Below are 14,227 nucleotides of genomic sequence, written 5' to 3' on the forward strand. Positions count from 1 at the left end.
TATATCCTAAATTAAAAGGATTCTTGAAGACTATTAGCAAGCTAATGGGTCTCATGACCTTTTACCTTCTCTAGATCTTAAGGAAAGAAAAAAACAGATTATATTTTTAGAAGAAGAAGGACTAGATCAAGGAGGAAACTTGAAAAATGTATAACAAAAATTTGAATGCTTGAACCTTCAATCATAAGGGATGCCAAAGTGATCCTTTGTGTATGTTACTATGTAAAGGTATTCACAATTATTTATTTGTAAGCTAACAATTAATTTTAGGGGCATTGGACATTTGTTATTTATATTAAACATCTATGATGATTATTTTCTAAATAGAAATATCTTATAATGGTACAATTATAAATAGTTATGTGGATTGAGATCTTAAGAGTTACTACTAGTGTAAAATAAAAGATTGACTCATTACCACCTTGTAAGGATTGGGACATTGCATTATTAGCATAAATAATTTATTTACAAAATAATCTATCTACTACTAATGTTTTGAATATATAATAAATGGCTATGAGATTCATAGATTTCATTAACCAAATTATAAATTTTAAATAGAATATTTGAATAAAAAATTACATTAATTTTTCTTAGAACATTATAGATACCAAAAATCTTAGCCAACTTAAACATAACTTGTATTCTTCTAAGAAACATAAAATAAGTACTAGCTTGAATTTATCTAACCAAAAGAAGATAGGTACCATAACCTATATTTCTCTAACCAAGGAAAGAGAATGTGATCTTTTATAGATAGAGATGACATAATTTCAATTAATTTGACACTATTCTATAAATGCAATAAGAACAATAAGATGCTTATATTAAAAATAAATTTCTATTCAAATTGATCTTAGGTTCATGGAATACTTCTTGAAATGCTTTATGATAGCTTATAAAAGATCAAAATTTTACTTGTCACACATTCTTGACATATTATAGAGGGCATTGCCATTGAAAATCTTTTACTATCTATAAGCTCCAAGGAACTCATCTAATTTATCATCTTGATTCCTCAAAACTATTCTTTTAATGGATGCATATGGTCTTGTTCTCTTCATTTGCACGAAGCATGACCAAAATGTTTAGAGGAAAAAATGAATATTGATTAATAGCTATGCAAAATGATGCAACAATATATTTTTATTGCCAAACACATCTATTATGAAACCTTCAAAATTGGAAAATCAACTCTTTGTTAAAATTTTAATAGTTTTTTAATGAAAATTTCTTTAATATTTTTTTAATGAAAATTTCTTTGAACATAAAATTAAAATAATATAAAACTCATCTTTAAAAATGTTAAAAGCCATTTACTAAATAAGATATTAGCAATGTGTTTGACATACGTCGAAGACAGAAATAACATAATCCCTCATAAAATTACAAAAAAACATTTTAGAAGAAAAATCATTACAACTTTGTATATTGATCTGATCTGCTATTGCAATACAACCATTGCTGATGAAGATTAAAGCATCTTAGAACAAATAGAAGGAATAAAATGGTCTATCAAGCATATTACATATAAGAATGGAAATCTATAGATAGAGTTCCAACAGCATAGGCCTATAATAATTTTTCTAGACCTTTATATAGAGCCAAAAGAGGGAAAAAGAAGAGAAGAGGGGCTATGAAGAAGGGGGCTCTCAAAACTATTTTCCCGTTTTCGACCCTGAGCCGTGGAATTAAAAAATACCCTCCGGACAATGGCTCTCAAACTGATTAAAAGCTTCCGCTAATAATAAAGCTATAGGGTTGAGTTAAGTCATACTCACAGTAAAAGTTAACGTGAAAGTTATAAACCCCACCGCTATGACAAACACTGCCAACCACAAAACCTGGGAAGCTACAAGCATCCATATCGCCAAAATAAAGGAAGCCATCATCGAATAGAGAGCTATAGGTAACAATCTTGCGCTTAGGGAAATAGCAGTTGCGCTCCCTATACCTCGTGCATAAGCCAGAAGAATTGCTGCTATTATAGAAGTGCAGAATGCAACAGCGTCTGACGCTATGAATGCTTTGAAAGCGGTAGTCTCCCCTTTATTTTTGCCATTGGACTGACTTCCTCCTGGCGGGGTGAACGCTGCTGCGAAAGTAACTGTAGCGATTAGTACAGCGTTTATAGAAATACCGTTGATTGCTTGACCTGCTTCGACGTTTGACCACTCTTGAGACTCCGCCTTTCTCTCTTCCTTTATCTTCCACGACTCTTCTGCACTTCTTCTTGAGAATAAGTATATCATCTACAACAATCTCAAAAACCAAGGGATTAAATTTTATTCTTCGATAAAGGTTAGTTTATCAGAAGTACTGCATAACATCCTACTATAAATTGACTCTATGAAAATGATATAAATTGGAAATCGCTTTCAAGTTTATGTCTAACTGTACTTGATGTTAATTGCCTTTCCATCTGGTACAAATTTTCATGGCTTCGGCTATTAAAGTTTCTCAAGAAACCTTGGATCAGTACAAATAAGAAAGAAAATTATTTGTTTCCAGCACAGGATAAATGGACTACTCACCTGCTCGTACCAAAATGTATGTTTCCCTCCACCAGATTTGTGAAGTGCTATGTCGAGTGCGGTCCTACCATTTTTATCAGTAACATTCAAAAGCCTCTGCATCCGTTTTAACAGTACAATGAAAACATAAAACTGAGCGTTTTCAAAAGCCGCTGCAGAGCAGTGCGGCCGTCTCTATCTACTATATCTACAGACGGTCTCCCAAACTTGAGAATGGTGCTCACAATTCTGGTGTTTCCCTGCTCCGCTGCTATGTGAAGCGCCCTCTGTTCGTGGACTTTGTCAGTTTTGTAACACAATGAAGGATCAGCTTCCAAAATCGTGCGTACAACACTCTGAGGACAATTACGCTTAGATGCAGCAATATGCAGTATTGTCCAGCCACGATTATCATCGGCCTGTGATACGGACCAAAGTTTTCTTTCTAGCAATGACTCCAGCACACCTGCGCAGAGAAATTTGTGATAAATTGGATGGAGCCAACTTACAAAAAGAATACCTAATTTTCTATTGAAGATTCATTACTTACCATAATGTTCACTGTCCAGTGCATAGTGTAAAGGTGTTTCACCTCTTGATGTTACGTATACGGCACAACCCCTCTGCAAAAGAAAGTTTACGATGCGGAGACGACCGGTGGCAGCTGCAGTGAAAAGGGCCGATTCATCCTCCGTGTTGCGCATGTCTATAACTCCCGTTTCTGCGTTTAACTCCCCAGGGAGTCTTGCCGGTTCAAACGTGTTGCTCGTCTCGGCTGTCGATTCTATCTCTGCATTACACCTCCCAGAGAGTCCTGCCGATTCATCCTTGTCACTGTGCCTACGTATCGACACCGTTTCAGCGTTTAACTCTTCAGGGAGTCCTGCCGATTCGTTCAGGCCATTAAGCCTGCGTATCAACCTCGTTTCTGCATTAAGTAACTCTTTGATCATCAAGATGTGGGCTCCTCCCCTCACTGCCTCATGCAGACTGGTGTTTCCTCTGTTATTTTGATGTTTCAGGAAAGCTACCATCTTATCTGGCGTCGGGGGTTGTGAAGTTGGAGATAGCAGGAGATTAACGAACTTGTAATGGCCATGATACGCTGCTATGTGCAGGGCTGTATTTCCTCCCGGAAGCTGCTGCCAAAGGTTAATATTCTTATTTAGAAATTCTGAACGGCCCAACTCAGCAGCTTGATATATTTCTTCCATTTTCGCCAAAGCTCACTTCAAACAGGACCAAATATCTGCTACAGACAATACCCAACCAAAAATACTTAAGAGATGCATTAAAGCTAGCAGGATCTTCTGAGTATCAACGAAGGAAACTGAATTGACTTTATTTATAAAAATACATATGCCATCTAACTAACATTCAAATATACAATATACCACAACTACCAACACCTACTAAGGTTGTTAGAGTCTATCAGCTAACTAAAAGAGCAGAGAAAAACTGCCCAATGAAATTGCTAGACAGAAAATAAGTGTTGTATAAGAGAACTTTCTTGCTGTATAATAAATATTTTGGAAAGAAGTTATTAAGATTTTAAACATAATAATAATATAAATTTTAAAATAAAATTTTAATATCATATTTCACTCTACAAGTCCCGCTTGCTTGCTTGCTTCATTTCCGACTGTTCGTCAGATCGAGGAGACAGAGTGAACCCGGGTCCGATAGAAGGGACTTCACAGCATTTTAAAAATTATTATAGAATACCGAAAACCTAAATATTCATTCTAACTAAAGTAAATTCATTTCAATTAGTAATACAAATATTTTGTGCAAACTTAATTTATGTATATTTTAAGATATATATATGAAACTCAATTTCTTCAAGGAAAATCCACAAAGAGCACCTAATTCTCAAATGAAAATTGAAATTACTCTCTATAAATTTTAAATTTTGCTATTTTACGAGTTCTATTATACATAACATCTTTTGTCTGATATTTCCGTCAACACCTACTTTTATATTGAATCACAAATTCTACAAAACATGTGTTTTTAAGAAAACATGTGTTTTTAAGAAAACAATTTTTACAAAACACGTGTGTTTTTTAGACACAAAACATGCCTAAGCTCCATATAAAATACCAAGGCATTCTGAGAATTGGCATAAACAGGAATTCCTCTTTCACACATATACGATTATGGACGTCTTTCGCAGTCAGTCAAAGAATTCTACAAAACCCATGTGTTCTAAAGACAACAATTCTCACAGCCCAGGTGGGTGGTTTTTTAGCCAACATTTCGAAACATTCAAGCCCTCTGCTCTACCTTCCCTTTCTGCATCGCTGGAACAAATACATGATGGGTTGTTGCAGAAAACCCAGAAACCCTCTTTCACCATTTCAACAGCCATGAAGTCTTTCACGGCTCGGGAGCAATTCTACAAAATCCATGTGCTTTTACAACACATGATCCACTTCATTCTGGCTTTAGTTGGGGAAAAAAAAATATAGGGAATTCTACAACATTGCACAAGTTTACACTTGAAGCACTGAAACCCTTCCACTAATTTTTTATTTCAATACTTCCTCTTCCAATCCCTGATAGAATGGAAAACTGACAAATAAATAATGGAAGATATACATACCTGATGTCATATGAAAGTTGATGCTACCCTCCCCACAACCAACGCCCACCTCCAAACCCACGGCGCCCGCGACTGAACTCCAAACGCCCCTATGTGCTCCGACCACAGTCACTCCATTCTCTCACCTCCACTAATTGAAATGGGCTATATCGTCAGGGTTTTCACAGAGAAAAAGTAACCCACTCTACCCTCTCTGCCCATACAAAAAATCTATCACAAAACCCTAACCAAACTGTTCACTCTTTACCTTCGAATATGTCATACCCTTCGCCAGCTGGTTGCTCTGCATCTTTCCAGATGCTTTCCCAGATGGAAAAGTGTGAACTCAAATCTTTTATTCAAAGTCAGTAAGCACAGTTATGAAAACATTTTGGAAGACAGTTCTTGGGATAATTTATTCAGCAAGGGGTTTGTGGAGAAGTTAGAATGCAGTATTCTAGTTTCAAAAACACGGTACATTTGCACGAGAAGTGCATAACATGAAAGTTAGTCACACGTTTTATACACCGTTGATTTTGCAAGCTACAGCTGCAATTTTCCAAGCAGCCAATAACATGATGTATGATTTGGTTGTTTTGGAGATAGTTTAGCTTCTGCCAAGAAGTTAGGGCACTCGTCATCACGCTACACAAGAAAAGAAAAAGTCTGTTTGGAAGGGATCTGTCCCATAAATTATATTAAACCTCATGTATGTTAAAATAATTTCTTTCTTTTTCTTTCTAACAAAACCTCTTTTTGGAATTTCAATTTGTGTATTATGGTGACTTTTTACGATGAACTTTTTGAACTTTCCCTCAAGACTGTTTTATTCGTCTTGCCACAAATCGACAAGGTCTAAATTGTCGTCCTTGCTGTTTGCTGACATTTCCTCACAAATCGTGAAAACTTATGCTCTTTTCTCATCATTTCTATAACATCCCATATCATGTCGTTTTATAATCTGTCATCATCTCTATGACATCCCATACCATGTCGTTTCGTATGGAGATTAGTCAACACCCGAATACCTCCCATCTCTTTCCGAAATAGCTAAACAACCGACAAAAATATACCATCACTAGTATTAAATATACCACCGCTAGTATATTTTTATCAGCTATATAGATGTCGCCATCTCTTTCTGCCCTATAAGATAGTTGATATATATGACCCATTTATATCAGATTGGGACAAAATCTAACGTAACGACTAATGCCATCACCATTAGCATGTCTACATGTTTTATACGCTAAATCAGTGCACTATGTCTCCTCGGAAGTAACCTTCAAAGCCACTGAGTAAAACAATAGATGTCAACATTACAGGCACTGGTCACCATCTCTTGAATATTTGGCTACTTCACTATTGAAGGACGATAACCATAGAAAATGTCTGTGCGCAACAGGTGCTTTAAGGACATATTGTATCTGATTCCTTGTAGCTTCGTCCTTTCTCACTTGCAGAAATCATGGAAGACATTAATAACAATGCCTTTTTCTAACAAATTATAGGCTTTAATAATGATGGTTCCATCTATTTGAATTTCTAGTCCCTCCACTCTGTCGACATTCATGTGTTCCATTTGAATTTCAATGCATATAAAATTAAGCCTAGAAGTTCTTGTTGACTAGCACTTGCACCAAAAAAAAATACAATGGTTACGTCTATAATAAAATATCTTTTAAATAATATATTAGAAAGAACAAATTATAGAAAGTGAAAAATAAAGTAATTATTTATTTATAATATAAGTGAATTGATTTTGAAATGTTACAATCTTAATAAGAATGAACGCAAATTAAATTAAAATATTAGATTGCAAAAAAAGTTTTTGTAATACAAAATTTGTTTATAATGCATGTATATCATTATCACAGATAGGTTTCATTAAATTTATTTGTTGTTATTTGTTGTTGATTGTTGAGATATTCTTTCTTCAATGTGTCATGGGATTAGCAAGATATTGTTTATGACACAACTTACCTTTTAGGTGTTGAAGATGGTTTTTGAAACCATGGGCACCTAACTCTTTGTGTTGAGCTCTATTTATATGTTGACGCCTTAGCTGATTTATGAGAGGAGAGGAGTTCATTATTATAGGGTTATGTTGTCGGATTTCTCCAGGATGGAGCAGGATGTAAATCTCCCGTAAAGGCTTATAGGGCCTATAAATGTATTGTAACTTGTTGTTGAATAATACATTGGCTCGATGTTTTGGAGAGGGGTTTTTTACCTGAAAGGGTTTTCCCCACGTATATTTGTGTTCTCTCTTCTGTCTCATTCTTCTTGTTTCATGATGCTAAAGTATTAAATCTGTATGTCATAATGTTGCTGAAATTTTTTTAGATCTATAAATTGCAATCACTTTCCTCTAAGGTCTTAATCGTGGGAAATCAGCTATGTATGTTTCCGCTTTTATGGCACAGTAGTATGTGCTTGTATCAACATGTTGTAATTTGTATTGAAGAAGATACAAGATAATGGAGGTGCATACTGATCTCAGATGGCTTTCTTGGATGCCCCATTTCCCTTCAATTGGTATTAGAGCTTTGTTCCATGATTTGCATGGTTCTTGCATGTGAGGATTCATAGTGTTTCTAGTCCTGGGTATTTCTTGTATTAATATTTCTTAGCTTGGAAAGCTTCAAGAAATTTTTTTTGAAGGAATCGACTGATGATTAATCCTTTGATGAGTGGAAGTCTTGTAGTTGATCTAGTTTTTCAGGTGACAACAGACATTTTGAAGGATGGTGAAGATGGAGTTTTGTAGAGTAGAGTGAGGCTCAAAGAAGGAATCAAACCTAGATTCTAGGTCCAATTCTAAAACTCCCACTACCGCTAGCAATGTAAGGAACATGAGCACGAGCACTGCCACCTACAAAAGAAGAAGTGCTAGCAGTAGCACGGTGAGTGGGACGATATGAAAGCATGGAAGAAGGCCCTCCAACACAACCTAAAGCTATTCCACTTCCAATGGTTGTGAAATCTTCCTTTTTCTTCTTTGCCATTTCTTTTTTGTTTTCAAGTGCTTCAACCATTACATAGCACTGGCGTGTAGCCTTAATAGTTGCGCCTGGGCATCGCTCGACATCATGACCACATACACCAACAATATGGTATTTCAATCTATAAATACCTCCATGGAATATTGTTTTGTAAAACCTACATTTTGTCTACCCTTCTTTTTGCCCAGGAAAATCTTCATGAAATTTCCAAGTGGCTCCTTTCTATATCGGGGTCTAGAAGAAGAAATTGTATGATAGTTTTGTGAAAATTGAGGCAAATAAGAAAGTGATGGTTGCTACAATAAGACATTACAAATACAAAAAAAAATTAATTAATTTGAGAATTTGTGCATTCATTCTCATTGTACTTTTTTTTCAAAAAAACTAAGGTAGGGTTTTGTAAATTAAAAAAAAAGAAATGTAGGGTTTGATCAAAATTTCAAACCCTACTTTTTAGAAAAAAAAAAATACAAACCCTACGTACAAAATATTTTAGAAAAAAATGTAAAACTTTCAAATGAAATGAATAGAAAATGAAATTTTTGGTTACAAGAAACAAAAAAGCTCAAAAAATACAACTTACCTCTTACAACAAGCTTGAAATGAGCTGAAAACTCTTCCTTTCCAACTCTTGATGCACAAAATAAAAGTACAATGCAACCCCAATGTGATGAATGGATGAAATCTTGAGCTTCCTCCTTGCTGGTTTTTTCTCAATGAACCCTTGTTTCTCATCACAACTCACTTTTCTCCTCTTATTTTGCCGATTGAATGAAATGAAGATCACTAATTTTAGGGGCATAGCATAATAAAACCAAAAAAAACATCATTAAAAAACCTTTTAAATTGTATTTTTTTTAACTTTCATTATGCCCAACGTCGACCAAGTCTAGCCATTGGGACTCATGATTTGGGGAGATTTTGGGCAATTTCGCTGAGTTGGTGATTTTGACAAGTTTGACCCTCTCAACTCTTTCGAGTCTGAGTCTGAGCCTGACAAACTCAAGGAGGGCAACTCGACTCGAGAATCGCCCAAACTCGACGATTTTGGGCAATTCCTGTTTCTTTGCAACCAATACATCATGGCACCTAAATATTTTTTTCCCTCTACAAATTGACTATGTGCTAATTCTCTCGTTCAAACTTTAGACCTACCTTGAATTCATGTGTTTGAGGACAATATCTTGGTGGGTGTATAGATCTTGGAGGCTATTTTGAATTCCTTCAAATTATTTGGGCCACATGCTATTCTTAGGTTTGAATTTGGTGAAATGCACTCATGTTAGATCAACTTAATTTTGTGTTCTTTTCTTTTTAATATGGTAAATAAATTTTACGTGGGATCCATAAGAAGGACGATGGGTATAGGCCTATTAAAGGATTTTTCTCTTTTATTTTCATATGATTTGAATATTTCTTAACCTATTACGATCTTCAATATGATAAGGTCGATTTGTTTGACCATCTTGATTCATTTAGTTCTTATTTATACCATGATGAAGGATAGGTGGATTCTTTATGAATGTGGTGTCAAAACCATGATGGATTTATGGTGTGTGCGCAAAGATGGTGGTCAGAAAAGTGGACACCACCTAAAAAAAAAAGGAAAAACAAGCAGAGCGTATGCGGTTTTAAAATTTGAAATTCCCGCGTACGTGGTTAGGTTTGTTCTTCTCGAGCCTAGAGAAGATAGCGCGTATGCGCTGCTTTTAGAAAAATGAGCGCGTACACGCTATGATTAGGAAAATGAGTGCGTACGCGCTGCTCATACGAAAATGAGTGCATACGCACTAATAATCCAAATAGAACTGCCTACGCAGTGCCTGGTAAAAAAAGTTTAAAAAAAAAACTGGGTCTCATTTAGCCATGAATAGTGCGTTTTTAACTTCATTTTTTCCCCATTTCCTCTCCTAAACCGCGAACGGGGTACTAGATTTGTCCTCCAAGCTATGGATCAAGGTTATTTTTTGTTTATTTTTATCTTTCTTCTGGTTTATGCAATTTGTTTTACATTTTGAATTTAATTTCATTAATTTTGATTAGGTTTTTTCATTTTTTGTTTCAAAAACTAGATTCTTCTAATCTAGAACAAGAACAACCAAATGCACCTCTTGAAAACCCACAAGAACAACCAAATGCACCTCCTGAAAACACACAAGAACAACCCCCAATTCCTCCTTTTGACCGCACACCCGAAACACGAGAATAATTAATTAATTAGTTAGGACAAAATATATCTAAAATCGATAGACTGATTCTTAAATTGAAAACTTCTGAACTTGACCATCATCAATCCCTCGCCACTAGCCTAGAAACACTAGCTAGTGGTGCCATAGCTGTTTCCACATAAATTACCAAATGGGGAAGCTTTAGGGATAGGTGTCATCAATTCTATGCCAATGGGCTATCATACGATGGAGTAAAAAACAAAAATATTACTAAACAACAAATATGTGCCCTTTTTGTTGATCCCAAAACTGGTTAGTCATTACCTCTTAATGCAAAGAAGTTTCCCATACATTGGTGTACCAATGTGCAGATGAAGAATCTTTTTTGGCAGAGGTGGTGGATGGTCTTTGATGATCCACCTTGTAATAATTATGAGGTGCCATTATATTTTTTGAGAAAAATATATTGTTTGTTTGTGCTCAATGTGCGGCCAAACTATTTTGACATGAGAGAGTTTCATGGTAGAGGTGGTGGCTCTGCCCAAGATAGACCTAGAGCCCATAGGCGATTACCCACGGAGAGTCGCCGCCCCCTAGCACCCAAACCCAAGGTGCATCAGGCTGTCCCATTAGAGCTAAAAGAGTCGTTGGAGCTACAGACTCTTCAGGCAGCCACAACATTGACTGGTGCCATCATCCAGCATGGGGTGTCATTAGCACACCCTATTGTATTAGATGATGAGCCATTAGAGGGCGACATAGAGCCCATCCAGCATATGTGTGTTAGTTGCTCAGGGATATGCTTGGGGATAGATGATGCAACTGGTGCAGATGGATCCTCATCTCATCTATGCACGATTTGCAGTTGTAGATGTTAGGTCCACGCGGTTGAGGATTTCGCACTGACAGATGAGTTGATGGACATGGTGTTTACTCATGAGCCAAAGACACAGGTGTGTTGATTTGAATTCATAGCATTTTATTTATCAATCACTTTAAATTTTTAATTACATAAATGAATTTTCATTTATTCATCGATTTAAATTGAGACAAATAATATGCATTTCAGGATGCAGCAACGGTATCCCATACTCCTCCCCTAGTTACTACAGCTGCAATTTCGATGCCTGAGGTATAAATTTTGTAACATGTTAAAATAGAATAGTACACTTTGAATTCAAAAAAATACAAGATATACTAACTATCTTTAATGCTTGGTCCAATTTCTAGTTTGTAGGTGTTGACAGGGGATGAAATGTCCCAGATTGATGACATCATGCTCTCAACGATAGATTTTGGCCTAAAAGGCTATACATATTTTGTACAACTCTTTTTATGTATTGTTTTGATAGAATATGCAAGTCATTTAATTTTAGATTTTTAAAATTATATTTAATTTATTATCTGTACTAATATCTCATGTTAATTTTGTTTTTTTAGGGTACCCCCTCCGCATCTAGGGCTCGTCCTAAGAAAAAGAATTCCTCGAAGACACCAAAATGTGGGAAGAAGGTAATTGAACACATTTTTAGTTGTACAATTGTTTGAAAATGTTGAAATCAAGTATTAGTTGGGGTTTGTAGATTGATTAGTGTTTTTTGTCTATTTTACATGTACAATGGTCATTGAGCTTTGTGAATTTTTTGAATGCACCTAATTCGTCCACAGATCAAGAGAGGGCGGAGGTATGTATCTTTACTTTATTTTCTTGATTTCATGATTATATGCATGCCTACAAGTGAACTTGTGATATATTATAATCTTATAATTTTTTCATACAGGAAATATCCATACCTATTTCATCTATGGTGAACCCTCCTCCTTGCACTGGAGAAGCATCTCAGGATCCGGTACACTTTTGTTTGATATGTAAAATTAATTGTTTTTAACCTTCAATACTTATCATTATATTAATTGTATTTAATCTTTGAACATTTTTTGTATAGGTAATAGCGATAGTTTCTACATCGATGGTGAGCCATCCTCAGTCCATTGGAGAAGCATCTCAGGCACATGTATGTCATTGTTCTCTGTATTATAGATTTTAAGTGTTTTTGATATATTTATGTTAGTACATTGTATTAATTGTATATTTAATCTACAATAGACCCCTTCGCGGTACGACCATAACGTAGATCCATTTAAGTATGTCTTCAAGAAAACTCCTAAGAGTGACAAGGAGAGGAGAGCGAAGACATTAGCTCCTAGATCAGCTGATGAGGTAATATACATTTCAATTGCATTGGAATTAAAGTTAAATGCATAGTTATGTTGTTAATTGTGAACTATTTTCTACAAAAGAATTCTAACTTGGCTTTTGAATTGTGGTTTTGCAGCCATCTACAGAGCCACGTACTGCATCGAAGAGGCTTGATTTTGATGATCCACCACAAGTTTAGGATCATATAGTGTTAGTTTTGGTCATAAAATGACCAATACATGTAGATATATTCTACATTTTTATTGTATATCGATTTGGACATGGCATATGCCACATTTTTGTAATACTTGTATTGACTTGGAAGACATACCTTTTTTTATATATATAAATATCGATATTCAATCCAATAAATGTGCAATGAGTTTATTATTTTGTATTCATTATATTTTATGGTTGTCCTTTTATAAATTTAAATGAATATTTGCATATGTAATCAACAATATGAATATAAACAACAAAAATATATGATACAAAACATTGCAATCGTGGAATATGAGTTGATAAAATTTCTAAAATGTTGAATTAACCCTACAGAACTCCTTGCATTCAGTTCATTATTGTGTATTCGCTGTATTTGGTGGTTGCCCTTTTATAAATTTAAATGAATATTTGCATTTGTAATCAATAATATGAATATAAACAACAATGTGTTTGGTGCGAGAGCACCCTCAAGCTCGCAATGGTCAAATTTTGTTCGTCGTGTGTACAAACCGACATCGTGAGCATGTCTGAGTGGGCAGGTTTATGCTAGGCATTCCCCTGTCATGCATCCCAAAGTGCTAGAATGTCGAGAGTCATACCGTACCAGTGCGATCTCTCGATTGTCTTGAGTCCAAAATATTGTCAAAATTTGACGGACTATTTCTTCAAATCTAGGACACATATGGTCGATCCATTTGATCCTGTGGGGTCGCGTGAGGCTCCTCTATAATGGCCTATCTCAGTTTTCAACAACTCAGAGTCATTTTCAATTACTAGCATTTTTTCGCCTGCTCCAAAAATCATCAATTACATGCAATGCAAAGTTGCAAGATTGGCTAGAATCGATTCGGTTCATTGTGTGCACAAACCGACGTCGCGAGTGTGTTCGGGTGGGCAAGTTTAAGCTAGGAATTCCCTTATCATGCATCCCAAAGCACCAGAACGTCGAGAGTCATACCGTACCGGTGCGATCTCTCAAGTGCCCTGAGTCTAAAAAATTATCAAAATTTGACGGACTGCTTCTTCAAATCCAGGACACATATGGTCAATCCGTTTGAACTCATGGGGTCGCATGAGGCTCCTCCACATTTCCCTATCTCGATTTTTGACAACTCGGAGCCATTTTCAATTATTAGCATTTTTTTGCCTGCTGCAAAAACCGTTAGTTACATGTGATGAAAAGTTGAAAGATTGGCTAGAATTGATTTGGTTCGTCGTGTGCACAAACTGACGTTGCGAGTGCGTCCGAGTGGGTAGGTTTACACTAGGCATGCCCCTTTCGTGCATCCCAAAGTGCCAGAACGTCGAGAGTCATACCGTACCGATGCGATCTCTCAAGTGCCCTGAGTCCAAAAAATTATCAAAATTTGATGGACTGTTTCTTCAAATCTAGGAAACATATGGTCAATCTGTTTGAACCCATGGGGTCGCGTGAGGCTCCTCTATAATGGCCTATCTCTATTTTTGATAACTCAAAGCCATTTCCAATTATTAGCATTTTTTGCCTACTGCAAAAATCGTCAGTTGCATGCAAT

The 14,227-nt window shown here is 35.8% G+C and overlaps 1 protein-coding gene across 1 annotated transcript; it reads right to left on the minus strand.

Annotated features, from left to right (window-relative positions):
• Positions 1-1,450: 1,450 nt before the first annotated feature.
• Positions 1,451-5,458, minus strand: LOC131856160 (uncharacterized). Its single transcript, XM_059207585.1, has 4 exons — positions 5,119-5,458; positions 3,064-3,762; positions 2,535-2,979; positions 1,451-2,252 (listed from the first exon to the last, which is right to left on the minus strand). Exons 2-3 carry the CDS (start codon positions 3,725-3,727, stop codon positions 2,642-2,644), a joined length of 1,002 nt encoding a protein of 333 aa, XP_059063568.1. The 5' UTR covers positions 3,728-3,762; positions 5,119-5,458; the 3' UTR covers positions 1,451-2,252; positions 2,535-2,641.
• Positions 5,459-14,227: the final 8,769 nt, after the last annotated feature.

Source organism: Cryptomeria japonica, chromosome 6, assembly GCF_030272615.1.
Source record: "Cryptomeria japonica chromosome 6, Sugi_1.0, whole genome shotgun sequence".
NCBI classification, from domain to species: domain Eukaryota; kingdom Viridiplantae; phylum Streptophyta; class Pinopsida; order Cupressales; family Cupressaceae; genus Cryptomeria; species Cryptomeria japonica.

Coding starts and splice junctions, on each gene's coding strand:
- LOC131856160 (XM_059207585.1), bottom strand. CDS start 3,727: ATGGAAGAAATATATCAAGCTGCTGAGTTGGGCCGTTCAGAATTTCTA. Junction 2,980..3,063: donor ACTGGACAGTGAACATTATG/GTAAGTAATGAA, acceptor TTCTCTGCGCAG/GTGTGCTGGAGTCATTGCTA.